This window comes from Bos grunniens, chromosome X (genome assembly GCF_055505025.1).
Source record: "Bos grunniens cultivar Pamir isolate PY7600 chromosome X, Bosgru_T2T1.0, whole genome shotgun sequence".
Taxonomy (NCBI): domain Eukaryota; kingdom Metazoa; phylum Chordata; class Mammalia; order Artiodactyla; family Bovidae; genus Bos; species Bos grunniens.
The window spans coordinates 6,998,191-7,021,418 of record NC_141194.1 but is presented as its reverse complement, the minus strand read 5'-3'; the positions used below and the strand labels follow the sequence as shown (position 1 = coordinate 7,021,418).

General features: G+C 53.2%; 1 protein-coding gene across 12 annotated transcripts in view; it reads right to left on the bottom strand.

The window, feature by feature from the left end:
* The window catches only part of SHROOM2 (shroom family member 2), a 152,850-nt gene that overhangs the window by 15,676 nt on the left and 113,946 nt on the right, over nucleotides 1–23,228 (bottom strand). For 9 of the 12 annotated variants that reach the window (XR_015159015.1, XR_015159017.1, XR_015159016.1 and 6 more), the window contains 4 exons: nucleotides 17,471–17,989; nucleotides 12,587–13,108; nucleotides 10,627–10,798; nucleotides 1,039–1,311 (listed from right to left, as the gene is read on the bottom strand). Coding sequence is in view for 6 of the 12 variants with exons in the window: in XM_086387890.1 (XP_086244016.1) it covers nucleotides 1,039–1,311; nucleotides 10,627–10,798; nucleotides 12,587–13,108; nucleotides 17,471–17,989 (1,486 nt within the window). In the remaining 6 variants the exon portion in view is untranslated. Of the gene's footprint in view, nucleotides 1–1,038; nucleotides 1,312–10,626; nucleotides 10,799–12,586; nucleotides 13,109–17,470; nucleotides 17,990–23,228 lie in introns of those variants that run through there. The other 3 variants (XM_086387888.1, XM_086387891.1, XR_015159020.1) reach the window with 3 other exon arrangements.

Below are 23,228 nucleotides of genomic sequence, written 5' to 3'. Positions count from 1 at the left end.
CTGGTCCGGAGCCTGGGAAGTATCAGTGGCCTGCACCACCTTTCAGGGCCGCCTGCCCCTTGCTAAAGGACACCCTGACCTGCCAGTATGAGTGAGAGTAGGATTAATTGCAATTCATTAATTCCAACCAAAAGACAAAGAGACCTCAGTTGATTCTCCAAACAGGGCTACAGAGATCAGTTGGCATCCCTGGAGACTACAAGCTCCTGATTGGAGGGAGGGCGTCCTGCGTCCATGTCTGGCCCACGTGTCCCACTTTCTATCTGGAAAGACGGGGAGCCTCCCACAGCCGGGGAGCCTCCCACAGCCGGACGCTGCCTCTTTGCCCTCCTGAGCACCTGTCATTGACAGTTTCCCCCAAGGCTGTTCACAGTGGAGGCCGGGCCCCTACAATGAACTTGGAGGCGGCTGTGGACCACCACGGCCTCCGGTTCTAGGAAGGTGAAGCTCATCAAGCATGCCCAGCGTGGACCTAATGTGCAGACCCCGAGGGACACAGTGAAGGTTCAGGGCCCAGCAAGTCCACGCACAGTCCCCGGTGGGGGACTCCTTCAGTGTCCCCGATGCTAATTAATAAGCCTGTCGATGGCATCACCGACTCAATGGACATGAGTCTGAATGTATAAAATAATGCTAGCATGTTCTGGCCACCTGATGCAAAGAACTGACTCACTGGAAAAGACCCTGATGCTGGGCAAGATTGAAGGCGGGAGGAGAAGGGGACGACAGAGGATGAGATGGTTGGATGGCATCACTGACTCGATGGACGTGAGTTTAGGTAAAACTCAGGGAGACGGTGATGGACAGGGAGGCCTGGCGTGCTGCGGTCCATGGGGTCCCAAAGAGTCAGACCCAACCGGGTAACTGAACAACTCGGGGAATCTCGGGGTGACCCCCCACTACGAGAAGGATGAGAGCCAGAGAGAAGAAGACCTTCTGCGACCAGCTGGACAGCCAGCCCAGCGAGGCTTCCAGGCGTTCACTCCGCACCCCGCGGGCCCTACCCCCTATCCATCCATCCCGCCTCGGGGGGAGTACCCGATCGCCCGGAGGCGTGCTGTCGTCCAGGTTGTTGAGGGCGTTCTCCACGCGGGCCAGGCGGCCGGACAGCGACAGCAGGAGGTTCACCACCTTGTCGAGGTCCCCGATGAACATGCGGAACTTGTCAAACTCATTGGGCTTGCACACGGCCTTGACCAGGGCCTCCACCTCGTCGCCCAGCGCGCTGTTGGCCTGCACGTCCTCCAGCAGGCTCTCCCGCGCCTCCCGCAGCACCTGCAGCTTGCGGCCAAGGCTCTCAATGAGCTCCTGCTGTGGGTACAGCGTGTGGGACTCAGTCACGGCCCTGCTGACCTGGGCGCCCCCCTGCACCCGCCCGCACCTCCTGGCCTGCGGGCCCGTCAGCAGCTTGTTGCGCATGAACAAATGTCAAGCCAGCATCGAAAAAATCTGCAAGCAATAAATGCTGGAGAGGCTGTGGAGAAAAGCGAAACCCTCTTGCATTGTTTGAAACTGAAAGTCACTCAGCTGTGTCTGACTCTTTGGGACCCCATGGCCTATGCAGTCGATGGGATTCTCCAGGCCAGAACACTGGAGTGGGTAGCCTTTCCCTGCTCCAGGGGATCTTCCCAATCCAGGGATCAAACTCAGGTTTCCTGCCTCGTGGGCAGATTCTCTATCAGCTGAGCCACGAGGGAAGCTCCCTTGCACTGTTAGTGGGACTGTAAATTGGTACAGCGATTATGGACAACAATATGGAGATTTCTTAAAAAAAAAAACAAAAAACTAGGACTAAAACAACCATATGATCAAGCAAATCCCAGTACTGGACATATACCCTGGACGAAAGCATGACTGAAAAAGACACACGTACCACACTGTTCACTGCAGCACTATTTACAATAGCTAGCACATGGGTCAGAGAGGGCAACGGCACCCCACTCCAGTGCTCTTGCCTGGAAAATCCATGGACGGAGGAGCCTGGTGGGCTGCAGTCCATGGGGTCGCTAAGAGTCAGACACGACTAAGCGACTTCACTTTCACTTTTTACTTTCATGCATTGGAGAAGGAAATGGCAACCCACTCCAGTGTTCTTGCCTGGAGAATCCCAGTGACAGAGGAGCCTAATGGGCTGCCGTCTATGGGGTCGCACAGAGTCGGACACGACTGAAGCGACTTAGCAGCAGCAGCAGCAGCAGCACATGGGTGGAGAAGGAAATGGCAACCCACTGCAGTGGTCTTGCCTGGAGAATCCTGTGAACAGAGGAGCCTGGTAGGCTGCCGTCTATGGGGTCGCACAGAGTCGGACATGACTAAAGCAACTTAGCATGCACACATGCATTGGAAAAGGAAATAGCAACCCACTCCAGTGTTCTTGCCTGGAGAATCCCAGGGAAAGAGGAGCCTGGTGGGCTGCCGTCTATGGGGTCGCACAGAGTTGGACACGACTGAAGCGACTTAGCAGCAGCAGCACACGGAAGCAACCTAGACGTCCATCGGCAAATGGATGGATAAAGAAGCCGTGGTACATATACACAGTGGAATATCACTCAGCCACGAAAACGAACACCTCTGAGTCAGTTCTAATGAGGTGGATGAACCTGGAGCCTACTACACTAAGTGACGTAAATCAGAAAAAACAAATATATATTAACATATATACAGAATCTAGAAAGATGATACTGATGAACCTATTTGCTGGGCAGCAGTGGAGATGCAGACACATAGAGAACAGATGGGCAGGGGGAAGGATGGTGGGACTAATGGAGAAAGTGGTGTGGAAACACACACATTACGATATGGAAAAAGCCAGAAGGAATCTGTGGGATGACACCGGGAGTTCAACACTGCCATCCTACTCCTTTTTTCCCCCCACAAATGCCCATCACGGGTCCCTGATGGGCCTCCAACCCTCCTTGTCCACACATCCCAGCCACTGGTCCCTGACCTCCTCCTCTCCCAGCGTCTCTCCTCGTCCTGTCTGCACCGCTCCCTGACCTCAAGTCCCTGAGCACATCTCCCAGCCCCCTTCGTTTACGCAGCTGCATCTGGTAGTCAATGACCTTACATGCAAGCCGCCTCCTCCCTGTTCACACAGCTTCCAGCACTGGTCCACCGCCTTGATGTGCAGTCCTCTTCCTCCCTGTCAACACACCTCCAGACACAACCCATGCCCCTCGATCTCATCTCCAGTCATTCCTCTGACGTTCAGCCACAAGTCCCTGCCCTCTGCAACCCTGTCCCATTCGTGTCCACACAGGTCCAACCACTGATCCCGGAATAGTCCACCCCGATAATCCTTTTCTGTGTTCACGCAGCTCCAGCCTCATCCCTCACTGCCTGTAAGCCTGTGTGCGTGCTCAGTCACGTCCAACGCATTGCCGTCAAATAATGGGCTGTAGCCCGCCAGGCTCCTCCGTCCACGGGGTTTCCCCAGCCAGAATACTGGAGCAGGTCACCACTTCCTACTCAAGGGGATCTTCTAGACCCGGGAATCGAACCTGTGCCTCCTGTATTGGTAGGCGGATTCTTTACCAATGAGCTGCCTGGGAACCCCGCCCCCCACCCCGCAACCCCACCCCACTAGGTGTCTGTCTACACAGCTAAACTAGCGGTCTCTGACCTCAACTACTATCCTCCTCATCTTTGTCCACACAGTCCCAGGCGCTGGGGCCTGCCTTAATGTACAACAAGCCTTCCCATACTGTTCACACAGGTCGGGCTGCCTGTCCCCGACTTTATCTCAAAACCTCCTCCTACTTGTAACGCCCTGTTGCAGCCACTGGTGGCTGACTTTATCTGCGAGCCTCCTCTTCCTCGGACACAGAGTTTTCACCAAGGGTCGGCGAGTTCTCTTTCAGTCCTCTGCCCCTGGTCTGCACAGCTCCAACCATGAATCCTTGACCTTATCTGCTATCCTCCTGATCCTTGTCCACACAGCCCCCAACCGACTTCATCTACAAACCTCCCCATCCTCCTTCACACAGATCCGGCCACCTTTCCCTGACTTCATCTGCAGCCTTCCTTCCACTTGAACACACCACTCCAGGCACCGGAACCTGACTTTATCTGCGCTCCTCCTTGTACAGAGAGTTCTAGCCATGGGTCCCTGTCCTCCCACACAATCGTCTTCCTCCTGGTACAGAGCCCTAGCCACTTGGTCTTTGACTTTGCTTTCTGATCCTCCCACCTCGTGTTCCCAAAGCTCCAGCCGCTGGTCCCCGATCTCTTCTCCAGATGTCCTCCTCCTTGTCCACACAGCTCCAGCAACAGGTCACTGAACTCATCTCCAGTCCTCTCCTTCCGAGTCAGCACAGCTCGAGGAACTGGTCCCTGAACCCCCATCCATTCCTGATCGTGTTCACACAGCTGCACCCACACGTCCCTGGCCACTCACAAATCCCCCCTTCTCCTTGTCCACACACAAGGCCAGGAACAGGTCCCTGACCTCCTCTCTCATCAGTCTTCCTCTTTTCCACACAGTTCCATCTTGAAGTCACTGACCTAAACTGCAAACCTCCTCACCCTTCAGCTCAGTTGCTCAGTCATGTCTGCCTCTTCGAGACCCCATGGGCTGCAGCATGCCAGGCCTCCCTGTCCATCACCAACTCCCGGAGCTTGCACAAACTCATGTCCATTGAGTCGGTGATGCCATCCAACCATCTCATCCTCTGTCGTCCCCTTCTCCTCCTGCCCTCAATCTTTCCCAACATCAGGGTGTTTTGTAATGAGTCAGTTCTTAGCATCAGGTGGCCAAAGTATTGGAGTTTCAGCTTCAGCATCAGTCCTACCTAATGAACAGTCAGGACTGATCTCCTTTAGGATGGACTGGTTGAATCCCCTTGCAGTCCAAGGGACCCTCCAGAGTCTTCTCTAACACCACAGTTCAAAAGCATCCATTCTTTGGTGCTCAGCTTTCTTCACAGTCCAGCTCTCAAATCCATACACGACTCTTTTTGTCTACACAGTACCGTTCCTTTCGTCTACACAGCACTGTCCAGCATTGCCATTCCTTTTTGTCTATGTGGCTGTGTAAGTGAACTGATTCAACTGACCTGAACTGCAGTCCTCTTTATCCTTGTCCTCACAATCCCAGCCACTGGTACCTGACCTCATCTCCAAAATGCCACATCCTTTTCACACAGCTCTGGCCTTATTTCCCAGACTTTATGTCCAGTCCTTCCCTCTTGTGCTGGGCTTCCCTGCTGGCTCAGTGGGTAAAAAATCTGCCTGCAATGCTGGAGACCCAGGTTCAATCCCTGGGTCAGGAAGATCTACTGGGGAAGGGCATGGCAACCCACTCCAGTGTTCTTGCCCTGGAGAATCCCACGGACAGAGGAGCCAGGCTGGCTACAGTCCTTGGGGTCACAGTCAGACATGACTGTGTGACTAACTTCCCCCCCTTTTTCTTCCCCCTCTTCACACAGCTTCCGTGGCCAGTGCCTGACCTACTCTCCAATCTTCCTCTTGCTTGTCCACACAGCTCCAGCCAATGGTCCCCTAACTGTGCTCCGTGACTACTCCTTGTGTTTGCACAGCTGCATCTATAGGTCCCTGGCGACCTGTCAATCAGCCTCCTCCTTGAACACAAAGCTCCCATCAAGGGTCCCTCACCTTATCTCTCATGGGCATCCCTTTCCCCCTACATCGCCATCTAGTGGTCAAAGGCACGAAGTGCAGCTGTCCTCATCCTTGCACACAGCGGTCCAGCCACCAGTCCTTGCCTTGACTACGAATCATTTCCTCCCCGAACACTGAGCCCCAACCATGTTTCATGGCTTCCTCTGCGCGTCTCCTGTGCCGAATCCACACAGCTCCAACTTACTGGTCCCTGCCCTCATCTACCATCCTCTTCCTCCTCTGCAAAGAGAGCCAGGCACAGACCTTGTCTCAAATTTTCCATCACCCTAGTCTACATACCTCTGACCTCTCCAATCTATTCTTGTTGGTGTTGGTTTAGTCGCTAAGTCGTGTCTGACTCTTGCAATCCCATGGACAGACGAGCCTGGCAGGCTACACAGTCCATGAGGATTCTCCGGGCAAGAATACTGGAGTGGGTTGCCATTTCTTTCTCCAGGGGCATCTTCCCAACCCAGGAATTGAACCCAGATATCCTGCATTGTAGGCAGATTCTTTACCAACTGAGCTACACGGGAAGCCCATAATCTATTCTTAGTCCATCTCCAATAACTCAAAGCCACTGGTCCTGGCCCTCCTTCCCATCTTATCAAACCCTGTCCACACAGCTCCAGCCAATGGTTCCTGACCTTCTGGTATTCACAAAAGCCACACCCATAGGTCCCTGGCGACCTCACAGACCCACCGCCCTGTGCACGTAACTCCACGCATTGCCTCTGACCTCGTCTCCCACAACACGTTGTCTTTTCCACACAGGTCCTTGTAGTGGTTGCTGACCTGAACCGCAGTCCTGCTCATCCTCGTTCACACAGCTCCAGCCACCAGTCCCTGACTTTGTCACCGGAGGTCCTCCTACCTGTACAGACATCTCCGGCCACCTGTCCTTGACTTCCTCTACAATCCTGCCCCAAGTCCACGCCGCTCCAGTGACCAGTCCCTGACCTCATCTGCAATCCTCTTTGTCCGTGTCCACAAAGATACAGCCACGAGTCCCTGACTCCCTCCAGTCTCCGTCCTCTTGTCCGCATGCCTCCCCAGACAAGTCCTTCAGTCTTTCCTATGCCTTCTCAACACTGGCCAAGCCACTGCTGCCTGACCTCCTCTCCAGCTTCCTGTCCACACTTCGGCCACAAGTCAATGATCTCCTCTCCAACCCCTCTCCTCCTTGTCCACGCAGCTCCAGCCACTGGTCCCTCACCTTGCCTCTCACTCCCCTTTCTCTCTGTCTACACAGCTTCATCTCGGAGATGGCAATGGCACCCCACTCCAGTACTCTTGCCTGGAAAATACCATGGACAGAGGAGCCTGGTAGGCTGCAGTCCATGGCGTTGGGGTTGCGAAGAGTCGGACACGACTGCGCGACTTCGCTTTCACTTTTCATTTTCACGCATTGGAGAAGGAAATAGCAACCCACTCCAGTGTTCTTGCCTGGAGAATCCCAGGGACGGGGGAACCTGGTGGGCTGCCGACTATGGGGTCGCACAGAGTCGGACACGACTGAAGCGACTTAGCAGCAGCAGCAGCAGCAGCACAGCTTCATCTGGTGGTCACTGACTCGCACTGCCACAGAATGGACGCTTTTGAACTGTGGTGGAGAAGAGTCTTGAGGGTCCCTGGAATTGCAAGGAGATCCAACCAGTCCATCCTAAAGGAAATCAGTCCTGAGTGTTCATTGGAAGGACTGACGCTGAAGCTGAAACTCCAACACTTTTGGCCACCTGATGCAAAGCACTGACTCACTGGAAAAGACCCTGATGTAGGGAGAGATTGAAGGTGGGAGGAGAAGGGGTTGACAGAGGATGAGATGGCTGGATGGCATCACCGACTCAACGGAGATGAGTTTGGGTAAACTCCAGGAGCTGTCAATGGACAGGGAGGCCTGGCACGCTGCGGTTCATGGAGTCGCAAAGAGTCGGACACGACTGAGCGACTGAACTGAACTGAGCTGAACTGCACTCCTCCTCATTCACACCCGTGCAGTCCCAGCCAGTGGTCTGTGAGTTATTAATCGAAACCTCCGCATCCGTGCTCACACAGGCGTGGCCCCCTGTCACTGACATTATCTCCAATTGTCCTTTTTGTAGACACAGCTCCAGCCACTGCTGCCTTTCTTAATCCGCAGTCCTCCGTCTCCCTGGACAGAGAGCCTACCTAGCCACTGGTTTCCTTTCCGCGCCTCCGCTTCCTTTCCAATCCTCCTGCTCCATGTCCAAACAGCTCCAGCAACTGGTCCCTGACATTGTCTATGTGTTCCCTCCTCCTTGTCCACATAGCTCCACCCATGGCCCGACTGCATCTCCTATCTTCCTCCTCCTTGACCAAACAGCATCAGGCACGGCCACCTGAGTGCATCTCCAGACTTCCTCCTCTGTCCCCAAAGCTCCAACCACGGCTCCCCAACTTCCCCTCCACTCCTTGTCAGCCTTGTGCAGAGGGCTTCCAGCCATTGGTCCCTGCCTTTCTTCCTATCCTCCCGCTCCAGGTCAATGCAACTCCAGGCACCTGTCCCCTGACTTTCTCTACAAGAGTCCTCCTCCCTGTCTATACAAGCTACAGCAACTGACAAGGTCCCTAACCTTGTCTCTCAAACCCCTTCCATTCTGCTGACACGGCTCCATCACGTGGTCACTGACCTGAACTGCGATCCTCCTCATCCTGGTTCCCACAGTCCCAGCCACAGGTCCCTGATTTCCTCTAAAAACCCCCCTCATCTTGTTCACACAGGTCCAGCCACCTGTCTATGACTTTATCTTCCCTCCTCATCTATATAGTGACAGCTATGGGACCCTGATCCCTCTCTCCCATCCTGCTCTTCCTTATACACACAGTTCCACTCACTGGTTCCTGACCTCCTCTCCAAAATTCCTCCCCCTTGTCCACAAAGGTCCAGTTGCTGGTCCCTGACCTCAGGCCAAAGCTTCTTTCTAGTCCAGTAGCTCAAGCCACTGGTCCCAGATTGCCTTTCCATTCTGTCTCTTCTTTGTCACAAAGCCCCAGCCCCTGGTCCCTGACTTAAAAATCTCCAAACCTCCTAATCCTTATTAATCCAAGTCTGGCCTCGTTTTTGCTGACTTCATCTCCAGCCTTTCTGCTCCTTGTGCACCCAGGTCCAGCCACTTTGTCCCGACTTTTATCTCCAACCCGCCTCACCCTTCACACAGCAGCAGCCACTGGTCCCCCTTGACTATTGATCACAAATCCTTCCACCTGCTTGTTGAAACATCTCCAGACACAAGTCCCTGACCTCCTCTGGGGTCCTCCTCCTCCTTGTCCACAAGGCCCCAGCCACTGGTCTGGCCACATCTCCAATCATCCTTGTCCACACAGCTCCAGCAACTCACTTTATGTCTCATTCCCCTTTGTCTACACAGCTCCATCTAGTGGTCACCGACCTGAACGGCAATCCTCCTCATTCTTGATTACAGGGCTCTGGCACCCTGTCCCTGACAATCGTCTACAATCCTCTTCCTCCAGCCACTGGTCCTCAACTTCCTTTCCAATCCTCCGCCTCCGTGTCCACATGGCTCCAGCCAACTGGTCTCTGACTTCCTCTCCAAACCTCTGCATCCTTGTTCACACGGGTCCAGCCACTTGTCTTACGATATTATGGCCAATCGTCCCTCCTCATCTACAAAGCTACAGCTCAAGCAGCCTGACCGTCTCTCCAGTCTTGTTCTTCTTTATCCACACGTCTCCAGTCACTAGTTCCTGACATCCTCTCCAATCATCATCTTCCCCTCTGTCCACACAGCTGCAGCCACAGGTCCCAGACTGTTATCTCCAATTCGCCCCTCAAATCTCCATGGAGCTCCCGCCACAAGGCCCTGACCTCCTGTTCCATCTTCCCTCCTTGTGCACACAGCTTCAGCCACTGCTCCCTGACTTCACCTCCCATCCCCCTTCCTCCTGGTCCACCCTCTGGCTCCCTGACCTACATCTACAACCGCCCCTCCTCCTTTCCAGTGTTCCAGCCAGTGGTCTCTGCTGCCTTCCCAACATGTCACATACCTTTTACCCCAGGGCCTTTGTACGTGCTGGCCCCGCCCCCCGGCCCCAACCCAGTCCCTGACAGAACCGGACACTCCCTCATGTCCCTCCAGGTTTTTCTGCATCATGACCTCATCAGAGCCTTCTCTACAATCACACTCCTATTATCTCTGTATGCCTTCACTGTTTTCCTTTTCTGACCGATTACATTATATGTGTGCAAACATTTTCTGTAAAGAGCCAGACAGTGAATATTTTAGACTTCAGAGGCCACACAGCCACTACTCAACATCACTTATAGTATCATAAATGTAATACCATATATAATACAATAGAACCATAAACGTAAAGGCCATATGTAATACAATATGTTGAGGCCGTATGTAAATGAATGAATTGGCTGTCTTTAAATAAAACTTTATTGACAACAGCAGGTTGGGGGCCGGGTGTGGCCCATGGGCCGTGTATGGTGTGTTTGTTTTTGTGCTGCAAAAACACAGTGCCTTCAGGGAAGGAATGACTATTTGCGTGTTGCTGCTGTATCCCCAAGGGCCTGGTTAGTTTCTGGAGTTGAACAAGGGCTGCTTTTTGGTTAACACAGCCCTTTACGACCTGCTGTTGAATTTATTACCTGATCACAGGAATTTGAAACTGGTACTCAGAGACGGTATGGACCCTGCTGAAGGTGATATAGTTAAGCCCCTTGGGTTTCAACTGGGATAGAAGAGACATTATTACCAGTTGAGCTTAAAATGAAAGAGACTGGTGGCCACCAAGTTCTCTTGACACTGGATCTTATGACAGAGCAACAGCACAGAGGTCCTGTGGAGAGACCTCCTTAGGACAGAAGCCTCTTCCACAAAAGGCTTCACACGCAGGCCCAAATGTCAGCATCGCGCCCAACACAAATGGTGCATGGTGCAGGGCCAGGCTGGGGGTGGACCCGAGGGCCACCATCGGCCTCCCACCAGCACGTTCTCATCCGGATTTCGGCCTCCCTACCTTTTTGACTGACAGGTCGTGGTCCAAGTCACTGCCTGAGTCCTCCTCTGGCTCCTGCTGCTCCTGCAGGTCCTTCATCTTTATCAGCAGCTCCGCCTTGGGAGCCGACGTGCTGTAGTAGGCGGAGTTGGTGGCCAAGGGTGCGGCTGCCAGCACGCTGGTCTCCTCCCTCCTAGGGAACAAAACAGCAGAACGTCCACATTAGCTCCGATCATGTGCCCATAGACACACCTGAAACCTGGGCTGGGACCTGCGAACCATGGGGCTGATGAAAGGACACGAGCCAGAAGAGAGGAGACAGCAGAAGCAGGGACAGAGTGGGCTTCGCTGGTGGTCCAGTGGCTAAGACTCTGCCTTCCAACGCAGGGGACAAGAGTTTGATGCCTTAGTCGGGAAGTAAAGACCCCACATGCTAGGGGGTATGCCAAAAAAATCAATCAACCAAGCAAACAAAAGTGTGGAAAGGGCAGGTGCTGAGGCCAGAACTACAAAGTTGCTCAGTCATGTCTGACTCTTAGCAACCCCACAGACTGTAGCCCCCCAGGCTCCTCTGTCCATGGGATTTTCCAGGCCAGAATACTGGAGTGGGATGCCATTTCCTTCTCCAGGGGATCTTCCCAACCCAGGGATCGAACCTGGGTCTCACACATTGCAGGCAGATGCTTTACAGTCTGAGCTACCAGGGAAGCCACCGAGAACTAGAACCCCCTGCCAATGGTACCCAAAGCCCCACCTGCGGGGGAGGAGGGCACAGATCATTTTCTCGGGGAGCCTGAGGTCTATGGGGAGCTGTCTGTTGCTACTCTAAGTGTGGCCACAGGCCCCAAGTTGACTGGGCTTCCTTCCACCAGCAGCCACATTTGCGGCCTCTGAGCCCCTGTCTGCTACACGACATTCGTGCTCCTGCCTACTATCGATCAGCGATGCTCACCGAGACCACGTGCACCAACAGGACAGATGTAAGCAGGTGCACCTTTGTGGGCAGGTGACTGAATACAAGAGGCTAGAGAGGGTCCTTTACAGAACGAAACACGTGAAACTCTTAGTCACTCAGTCGCATCCCATTCTTGGCGACCCCCGGGGAGTGTGGCCCACCAGGCTGCTCTGTGTGATTCTCCAGGTCAGAATACTGGAGTGGGTGGCCATTTCCTTCTCCAGGGGATCTTCCCAACCAAAGATCCCCTGGAGTACTCTGAAATGATAATATCTCCAGTCGTAACAACAAGCAAGAAATGTCACTGCCATCTGTGACTTCCAGCCTCCAAATGTGAATGTTAAGTGAAAGCAGCTCAGTCATGTCCCACTGTTTTCGACCCCATGGACTGTAGCCCGCCAGGCTCCTCTGTCCATGGGATTCTCCAGGCAAGAATACTGGAGTGGGTGGCCATTCCCTTCTCCAGGGGATCTTCCCAACCCAGGGATCGAACCCAGGTCTCCCCCATTGCAAGTGGATTCTTTACCATCTAAGCCACCAGGGAAGCTCCTCCCCAGCCCTCTATACAGAATGCTGCTGCTGCTGCTAAGTCGCTTCAGTTGTGTCCGACTGTGCGACCGAATTACAGCAAATTCACCCCCTCAGCTAAATACATAACAGAAGGCCTCCTGTGTAAACACATATCCTCCGTAGCCTCAACTTTCACCTCTCTGTAACAAGCCTCTGCACCTCAGCACTAGTGACCTTTGGCGTTGGACCGCTGTTTGTTGGGGTGGGGGGTCGTCCTGTGCCTCGTAGGTCAATGAGCACCATCCCTGACCGTGTCCACTCACCCAGGGGCGACAACTAGAAGCGTCTCCGACATTGCCAAGTGTCCCAAGGGCAGACAGCAGAGAAAAAGCCCCATGGGCATTGCTAGAAACATGGCTTTTCCCTCTTTGCCCAACTGACGTCACGGGCCCCAGAATGGTTAGAACCGCACTCAGGGAAGGACAGGGGCGGAGGTGGGTGGGGTGGTGTACTCACCTCTCCTCCGCCGTCCTGGGCGAGGGCCCCTTGGGCAGCAGCTTCCTCCGTTGCTGTGCGCCTTCCAGGAGGTGCTCGTCTTTGGGGAAGATGCCCTCCATGAGGTCCATGGTGGTTCTCATCCTCACGCCGGGGTCCAGGATGTCCGCCAGCGACTTATCCCTGCCCGCGATCTCTCGGGCCAGCTCCTCTGACTTGAGGTCGTCGGCGGTCCTGTCTTTGGCCTTCACGTAGCTGAGCACAGGAGGGGAGGCCCGGCCTTCCTTGGCGGGGGGCCCCAGGGTGCCGGTGGCGGGCTGGGGCTCGGCACCCTGGCGGCTGTAGGGGCAGAACCGTGAGTAGGACTGCTCAGACGTGCTGAGCGTCTTGATCTGGTCCCGCTCGAGGCCCCGGGGCAGTGGAGGTGGCTCGGGGACGCAGGCCAGTGCCTGGCGGCTCTCCTTCTCCGGCTGGCTCTCCGAATGCACTATCTTGATGGGCACCATCTTCACCGTGGTGTTGTTGTCCATCACCCGCTCGATTCTGCCAAGACAAGGGTCGTCCTCTGGAGACACGTTGTGGCCCCAGGCACGGCTCAATGATCAGAACTCAGATGAGCCAATCAGCTGGTCCCATGGTAGGGGGAGGGGGGGCCTTCCAGACAGGGAAGCCCAGCTCAAAAGATGGGCCCATGCAGGTCACAGGTTCCAGGATTGGGGAGACGAGATCTAGGAGTTCCTGCCCCTGGCCCCTCAACTTGGGTCTCTTGACCCTCCTCTGCCTCAAGGTGTTCAACTTGAGAAGGAAAATTCCAGCATCGCACCCAAGCAGGAAAACATACGCAAGACCCCTCTTCATTGCATGCTTTTCCCTCCACGCATAGAAACCCTCCCCACCTACTAGTGACTTAGTGAAGTGAAGTGAAAGTCACTCAGTCGTGTGCAACTCTTTGCGACCCCATGGCTATACAGTCCATGGAATTCTCCAGGCCAGAATATCGGAGTGGATAGACTTTTCCTTCTCCAGGGGATCTTCCCAACCCAGGGATCGAACCCGGGTCTCCCACATTGCAGGCGAATTCTTTACCATCTGAGCCACAAGGGAAGCCCAAGAATACTGGAGTGAGTGAAAGTGAAAGTGCAAGTCCGACTCTTTGAGATCCTCTGGCCTACACAGTCCATGGGATTCTCCAGGCCAGAACACTGCAGTGGGTAGCCTTTCCCCTCTCCAGGGGACCTTCCCAACCCAGGGATCGAACCCAGGTCTCCCACGTTGTAGGAGGATTCTTTACCAGCTGAGCCACCAGGGAAGCCCTACTCAGCATGTATTTACATCTCCACACCAGCCCTCGTTTTGTGGGGAAACTTGATTGGGGAAAAAAAAAACAAAACAAAGCAATAGAAACAAATCCTCTGCAGCCTGTGATACCCTTTCTGACAAAGCAGGTTTTCCAGGTCATTCCTGATCACAACTACCTCTCCTCTTGAAACCCATGCAGACTTCCACGTTCAGGAAGTTTGATGAGCTGCTCCCTCTGCTGCAGCTGCTGCTAAGTCACTTCAGTCGTGTCCAACTCTGTGCGACCCCATAGACGGCAGCCTACCAGGCTCCCCCATCCCTGGGATTCTCCAGGCAAGAACACTGGAGTGGGTTGCCATTTCCTTCTACAGTGCATAAAAGTGAAAAGTAAAAGTGAAGTCGCTCAGTCATGTTCGACTCTTAGGGACCCCATGGACTGCGGCCCACCAGGGTCCTCCGTCCACGGGATTTTCCAGGCAAGAGTACTGGAGTGGGGTGCCATTGCCTTCTCTGCTGCTCCCTCTACATAAAGACAAACCACACAGCAGACCAGACCTTACAGCCCCGGTTGCATCCATTCCTGCCGAGAAGCAGGACCCGGGAGGGGTGGAGGACGCAGTGTGGGCTGGGCCCTGGCCACTGTCCAGGCTCCATCCAAGTGAGTCTGGATGGTTCTGCCCAGAGGGCCCGGTCCCCAGCAGCACCCAGTCCCGAGAGAGTCCTCAGCCCGCATGCCACTGTCTCACTCTCTCTAGTCACTCAGTCATGTCCAACTCTCTGCGACCCCGTGGACTGTAGCCCTCCAGGCTCCTCTGTCCCTGGGATTCCTCCAGGCAAGAATAGTGGAATGGGTTGCCATGCCCTCCTCCAGGGGATTTTCTTGGCCCAGGGATGGAACCCAGGTCTCCTGCATTGCAGGCAGATTCTTTATTGACTATGAGGGAAGCCCCTGGCATGCCACCCTAAGTCTGATAAACCACACCACCCACGGGCAGATTCTCATAGCCTGAGATGCCCGAGGTGACTCAATGACCCTGAAGAGGTCCTCCTGGGTCCCTCCTCACAGACACACACACTCCAAACCCACAAACAGGCTCCAGGAAAACTCCTGCCAATGCTTTTGTGAGCCATCATATCTCAGGCTCACACCTGCTGCTGGGCAGGGTCCCCACCTTGTAGCAAACACACAAACCAACCTCAGAATGTCCAAGATTTCAAAGGAAGTTTCCCGCTTTCGGAACCAGAGTGGATGCATTTTTTTATTCCGAGCGAGTGACTACTCTCTAAAATCCCCCCAGGGTGGGAAGGCTGCACTTTCCTGCTCTCTGCATCCCTGCCTTGGACTGGCACACAAGACTGCACGACCCGCTTGCTGAATTCGAGCAGGCGTGTCTCAGGACAAAGGAGCTGCTCTGTGCCCTGGCTGGCTCCCCAAGTAGAGGTAACTGCAAGGGGAGAGATATGGGATATGGAGGGAGATGAGGCAGCACTCAGTCAGCAGGCACACAGACAAAAGACGAGTGTCTGTGTCTGTCTATGTTAGTCGCTCAGTCGCGTCCGACTCTCTGCGACCCCGTGGACTGTAGCCCGCCAGGCTCCTCTATCCATGGGATTCTCCAGGCAAGAATACTGGAGTGGGTTACATTTCCTTTTCTGGGGGGAATCTTCCCAATCCAGGGATCAAACCCACATCTCCCGCACTGCAGGCAGACTCTTTCCCGTCTGAGCCACCAGGGGAGCCCCGAGCGTCTCCGAGCTCTGCACAAGCACCAGGCAGCTCGCAGGCCCTGTCCGATGTGTTTTACTCCCCGTCGGGTTGGTAGTTGATGACGGGCATGGAGCAGGTCTCCATTCATGAACCCTGGCTCAGAGTTCATGGTGGATCTCAAAGGCATTCCACTCTCTCAGGTTGCCACCAACCTGTAACATCGGCCCTGGGGACGGGGACACTGAACTCGGTACAGGGTAAGCCACCTTTCTTGGTAGGAGTGGCGTGGTTACCATCTGCCCCATCACTGTGCTCCTTTGACCAGAACCCGGCCTTCTACAATGGCCAGTGCAGCAAAGGACGCTGGTTCAAGAAAACCTCTGTGGTCCCCAAAAATGACATACAAGACAGGAGACCAGTGGATGCGTCAAGACGCCCCCACTCGGTACTGTCAAGAAGTACTGCCGCTGCTTGTGGAAACTCCTCTCAGACTCTTGGAAAAGACAAGAGTGAGAAAATCCACACTCTCTTGGGGCAAGAAAGAAAATGAAACACCCCCTCCCAACTTCCTAAAGTCAACAGAGGTCAGGAGTACCGAGCAAACACTCACCCACGTTCCTCAGAGGAGCCCAAGTCCCAGACCAGGGCCCGAGGACCAAGAGGCCCACGTCAGCTCATCAACAACATTCCCACACACTCCACCCTCCACTCAAACCACAGCATCATTTCTCCTCCTTTTCAGAGCTCCTCAATGTGACCAGTAAAAAGGATCTCTAAGTGCCAGCTGCATTCAGAGTGACTGAGGGCGATGCTAACCCCCAGATAAGCTGTACTTGTAGCTCCATCCATGGGGAAACAGGATGCTATCAGTTAACGTCCATGTGGCACTGTCTTCGGGGGTAAAATAAAGTTCAGGGACCTCCCCAGTGGCTCAGTGGTAAAAGAATCCACCTGCTCATGCAGGAGACACGAGTTCGAAGCCTGGTCCACAGAGATCACACATCCTTTGGAGAGACAAAGCCGGGACGCGGCAACTACTGAGCTCGAATTCCATGACAAGAGAAGCCCCTGCTCGCTGCTGCTAGAGAAAGCAAGCGTGACCGCAGGGAAGACCCAGCACCACCAAAAGGCAAGCATTTCAAACGGGTAGAGTCAAGACTCTACAGAACTTTCCTGGGACAATGGAAACAGCCATACTCTGCGCTGTCCAGGGTACTAGCAGCTGGCCCCACAGGGTGCAATGGAGCAACAGGTTGTATTGCATTGTCATTAACTTTTGACCTGTGGTGTTGGAGAAGACTCTTGAGAGTCCCTTAGACTGCAAGGAGATCCAACCAGTCCATCCTAAAGGAGATCCGTCCTGAAAATGCATTGGAAGGACTGATGCTAAAGCTGAAACTCCAATCCTTTGGCCATCTGATGCAAAGAGCCGACTCATTGGAAAAGACACTGACGCTGGGAAAGATTGAAGGTGGGAGGAGAAGGGGATGACAGAGGATGAGATGGTTTCATAGCATCACTGACTCAGTAGGTATGAGTTTGAGTAAACTCCAGGAGTTGGTGATGGAAAGGGAGGCCTGGCATGCTACAGTCCATGGGGTCTCAAAGAGTCAGACACGACTGAGCAAGTGAACTGTGACCCTCATGCTGACCCTCTGGCCCTTGGGGGGCCGGAAAGTCCACAGCAAGTTAAAAATCCAAGTGACCACTGGAGGGGGTGGGAGGTTGTGGGGGTCCTCTCCGTTTTAGTCCCAGCTGCCAGAGTGGGGAGCAGGGTCAAGGCCGCCGGGGGGTGGGGCGAGACGGGGGCACATGTTCATATCAAGGAAGGATGCACGGGACCTTCCGGCAGTTGCAGGGAGCCCTAAACAGGGCAAGAAGGTAGGGAGAGACACTACCTGGCAGCATTCTCGTCCTGGATGAGCAGAGGGGGCTTGTCCGTCAGCTTCTGCGGCGCGAACTGCGGCGACGGCGAGCGCGAGCTGTCCATGGCGGAGGTCTGCAGGGGCCGGAACGGGGCGGGAAGCAGCGCCTCCCGCCAGGGCCGGGCCGTGGGCTCCTCCACGCGCCGCGTGCTCCGCGTGTCCACCGCCTCCGAGGAGGCCACGGAGGTGTGAGGCCGGCCGGGCGTGTCCCCTGGCGGCGGCCAGAGCTCGCGCTTGGGCGGCTGTGGCCTCTGTAGGGCGGGTCTCCGGGCTGTCGCGGCGGCGCTCAGGGGCCGGGGCTCCTGCCCCTGGGCGGGTGGCTCCAGGGGCGTGCGCGGCTCCAGGTACCGGTAATCGCGAGGCAGAGTGCCCGCCCGGCCACGGGCCTCCAGGGATACCTCGGGCCCTTCCCTGCTGCCAGGGGGTTCAGAGGTTTGCCGGGGGTCCTGCGGTGCTCCTGGGTGGTCCTCCGAACGCTGACCATCTGCTTGTCTAGGGGAAGCAAGGAAGAATGAGCCAAGGGTTCCTGGGAACTCTCTCCTCCCCAAACCCGACTGCGCCCTTCTGTGAAGGGCATGGGTAACTTCCCTTCAATGACTTTAAGGAATTAAATCCACCCATGTCTGCCCACGCCAGTCCCCGCTGCAATTGCAAACGGGCAGACATCAGGTGCAAACACACATGAGGCGGTACTCTGGCACGTCATACCAGAGAAGAGGAGGTACACAGACGGCACACACACATGGGCACACACACTGCCATATGGGGGCAAAATACAATTCACACAAACATTAAACAAAACATGGGTGTGAAAATACTCAAACGGTGATATGGAGAAATACTCACTTCACACTGCAACAGTATTTTTATGGGACTTATTTCAGGAAATTGCCATATACAAAGGGATAAAACCTTTTTTGGGGAGGGAGAAGGAAATGGCAACTCACTCCAGAACTCTTGCCTGGAAAACCCCATGGAAGGAGGAGCAGTGGGGTTGCAAAGATTCGGACACGACTGAGTGACGAACACTTTCACTTCTCACCCATTTCCATATCCAGTTCTAGCTTTCCCTAACACATACTTAACGCATACACACACACATACACACACACACCCTGGGAAAACACACGCAGGCATTCTGTACATGCATATGAAAGTGAAAGTGAAGTTGCTCAGTCGTGTCTGACTCGTTGTGACCCCCATGGACTGCAGCACGCCAGGCCTCCCTGTCCATCACCAACTCCTGGAGCTTGCTCAAAGTCATGTCCATTGAGTCTGGAATACCATCCAACCAACTCATCCTCTGTCATCCTCTTCTCCTCCTGCCTTCAATCTTTCCCAGCATCAGGGTCTTTTCTAATGAATCAGCTCTTTGCATCAGGTGGCCAAAGTATTGACGCTTCAGCATCAGTCCTTCCAATGAATATTCAGGACTGATTTCCTTCAGGATGGACTGGTTGGATCTCCCTGCAGTCCAAGAGACTTCTCAAGAGTCTTCTCCAACACCACAGTTCCAAAGCATCAATGCTTTGGTAGCCGTTCCCTTCTCCAGGGGATCTTCCCAACCCAGGGATAGAACCCGGGTCTCCCACATTGCAGGCAGATGCTTGACCATCTGAGCCACCGGGGAAGCTGAAGCTTTATGATGTATATTGTACATGCATATATATATCTACGCCATAATTAAAGCTCATGGGTGTTACAAGAACCAAACTCCCAACAAATGAGCCAGCCATGCGTCTGCTGCTTTGTCCTGAAACACTCTTCTGGCCTGAGCCATCAAATGAGCCTCGGACGGACCCTTCCGTCCACTGGAAGAGCTGTCTTCTGTTGAGACGACCTCAGGGCTGTTAGAGGAGACTCCACGAGATGGCAGTGATCAGCCAGCCAGCAGGCAGAGCATAAGCGCAAGAGGAGCTGTCACCTACTGCCTGACGTGCGGGACGGGATAGTTCTGCACACACACCCAGCACCCGCTCAGCGCCCAGGAGGTGCATCTGCTCTAGACCTTGCCATTGCAGCCGGCCCCACCCCATCCAGGCGGCTGCGCTGAGAGCTGAGTTCCCTAGGCATGTTTCTCTTGCTGTGTCCTCAGGAGAAAGGTTCCTTCCGGGTTCCATGGCTGGTCTACAGGAGACCACCGACTTCCTCCCCCAAGTTCCCCAGCGTCCCCTGTCGTCTAGCGGGGGCCGGACTCTGCAACTGTCCTGCTCGTGAGCCCAAAGACAGCAGCTCAGAGGGTTCGGTAACTGGACGAAGACATCAGATCACCAGTCACCCCGCGGGACCCCGCAAGTGGGCAGGTTTGTTCTCCACTTTCAGCTTAATTGACTTCCCTGGTGCCTCAGATGGGTAAAGAATCTGCCTACAATGTGGGAGACCTGGGTTCAATCCCTGGGTCGGGAAGATCCCCTGGAGAAGGCAATGGCAACCCACTCTAGTACACTTGCCTGGAGAAAATCCCATGGACAGAGGACCTTGGTGGGCTACAGTCCATGGGGTCGCAAAGAGTCGGACATGACTGAGTCACTTCACTCACTTCCTGATTAATAAAATATTAACCCAGCTTAGGGAATTTAGTTTAAAACAAACAAGTTAAAAAAAAAAAAAAAAGCCAGGTAATTCCCTGGTGGTCCAGTGGTTCAAACTCGGTGCTTTGACTGCAGAGGGCCTGGGTTCATTGCTGCTCAGGGAACCAAGATGCCACAAGCCACACGGGGAGGCCAGAAAAACTAACCAAAATAGGCATTATGTTGAGAAAAGAAACGTTCACACATTGAGCAGTCTGGCGAAGTCAGTCTGCTGAAATGAGAGTTAACTTGAATGTTCTGCCAACTCAAACAGCCTAAGAAAGGTACCCTTGTATGTCGGCATTAAATACTAAAAGTAAAGGGCAGGCGGCAGTTGTAAGGTGAAGTCTTTCCTGCTGGGTCCGGGGGTTAAGAATCTGCCCGCCTATGCCCGGGACATGGGTTCAATCCCGGGGGGGCCGGGAAGATTTCACCTGCCGTCGTGGGGCAACAAGGCTCGGGGGGCTACAACTACTCAGCCCGGGGGTTCCTCGACAAGAGAAGCCAAGTGTCACACCTAGAAAGTAGCCCCCCACGTCGCCGCAACTAGAGAAAGCCCATGCAACAACAGAGAGCCAGTGTAGCCAAAAATAAAGTCACTGATTTTTTAAAAAAAGTTATCCAAACAGCTTGAACGATGCAATGGATGGTTCAGAGGACAATACACAGTCCAGCAGGTGTCTGCATACAAAAGATGGAACAGCCTTTAGACAACAATCAGAGGAGGGTGACTCTTGGCTCAGACATCCTGTCACCCACTATCACCTCTGGCCAGCCAGGGAAAAGCCAACATAAGACATAATAGACGTAGGTTCGATCCCTGGGTCGGGAAGATTCCCCTGGAGGAGGGAACGGCGCGCACACACACACACACACACACACACACACACAAATATTACTTAGCCATGAATAAAAGAATGAAATGATGCCATTTGCAGCAACACGGATGGACCTGGAGATTAACGTACTAAATGAAATAAGTATGCCAGAGAAAGACAGATACCGTATCATATCACTTACATGCGGAATCTTAAAAAATGATACAAACAGACTTACTTATAAAACAGAAACAGACTCACAGACATACAAAACAAAATTAAGATTACAACAGGCCACAGCGGGGATAAATCTGAAGTCTGGGATTAACAGATACACACTAGCATAAACAACAAGGACCTACTGTATAGCACAGGGAAACTGTATTCAATACCTTATAATAATCTCTATGTATAACTGAATCCCTCTGCTGTACACCTGAAACACTGCAGAGCAACTATACTTTAATTTAAAAAAAAAATCTAACCCTAACCAACCATCCCCTGGGGTAGGAAAGGGTAACCCACTCCAGTATTCTTGCCTGGAAAAGTCCATGGGCAGAGGAGGCTGGTGGGCTACAGTCTGTGGGGTGGCAAGAGTTAGACACAACCAAGCATGCACACATACAACCAGCCACCAGTGTTTAGGTTCCTGCAAAAACTAAAAAAGCTAGTGTATGACCGTGTCATCCCACTCCTGGGCATATACCCAGAGAAAAACATGATTTGAAAGGATACACACAGCCCAATGTTCATTGCCCCACTACTGACAACAGGCAAGACATGGAAGCACCCTGAATGTCCACTGACGGATATATGTGATACACATACACAATGGAAGATTATTTGGTTTAATGAAACGATGCCATTTGCAGTCAGACAGAGAAAGAAAAATCTCAAAAATGATATTGCTTACACGTGGAATCTAAAATAAAAGTGGTACAAATAAACTGATTTACGAAAGACAACAGACTCACAGACTTAAGAGAACGAACTTAGGTTTACCAGGGGGAAAGGGTGGGAGAGGGACAGACCGACCGGGAGGTAGGGATGGACATGTACACACAGCTACACTTAAAACGGATTACCGCCAAAGACCTATTGTACGGCCCAGGGAACTGTTCAGTATTCTACAGCAACCTAAATGGGAGAAAAGAATTTGAAAAAACAACAGACGCACGAACGTGTATACCGAATCACTCTGCTGTATACATGAAACTAACGCATTATTATTAATCAACTATGCTCCAATATAAAATTTAAAAAAAAAAAAGGCCCCACTGTCAGCAGGAAGACAAACTGTAATGCACACAAGAAAAAATACAAACGTGCAGATAATAACACACGAAGAACTCTGCTAGTCACCAAGGAAATGCAGGTCAACAACGAAACACATTTGCCTGTCAAGTCACAGATTTAAAAAAGAATTTTTTTTTTTTAATTTATTTATTTGGCTGCCTGGAGTCTTTGTGGTGGCATGCACGATCTTCAAGCGCTGTGCACGGGCCCTCCAATTGTGCTCTGGTTTAGCTGCTCTGAGGCACGTGGCACTCTGTCCCCCGACCAGGGACTGAACCCGCGCCCCCCGGCACTGCAAGGCAGTTCGTTAACCCCTGGACCACCAGGGGAGTCCCAAATCTTTTCCAAAAGACTGCTTGGCAATTCCACGTCCAGACTGTCCTCCTAAGGAAATGAATGAGAGCAGGAGTATTTCACCACGTACGCCTGCTGCGGTATTACTTTCCACTGGGAAAGACTGGGAACACATCCCTACAAGTCCACGGTGTTCCCACTGGGCGGCCGGATCTTAAGAGTGCCAGGCATCACAGGTGTACAAGGAAAAAAACGCTGTTTACATCAAGTATATAAAGGTGATCACATGTCCCAAAGGGGACACACTGCTCTCTCTGGATGTGATCCTGAGGACAATTTTCACTGTCTTCCTTCTGCTTTCCAGGCCTTCCATATGTTTTTATATTTTATGTATTCAAATTTTGGGGGGCCATACAGCTTGGCATGTGGGATCTTAACTCTTCAACCGGGGATGGAACCTATTCCCGCCTGCAGTTGAAGGTGAGAGTCTTAACCACCGGGCTGCCAGGGAAGTCCCTCTGTTTTTAATAAAAATGTTCCAATATTAGTAACACAGATTTTTGTTTCTTTTTAAAGAAGGAAATGTTACTAAAGACTACAGAACAGCCTAGGGAACCGTACCCCCAGATAAATATGAATCCTGGCTCTCAGAAACAAACCTCAAGCTTATGAAATAAGGGGCCACTTTTGAACTCTGGGAAACTGTGTGGGAAAACATATTAAAATAAAGATAGGGCTTCCCTGGTGGCTCAG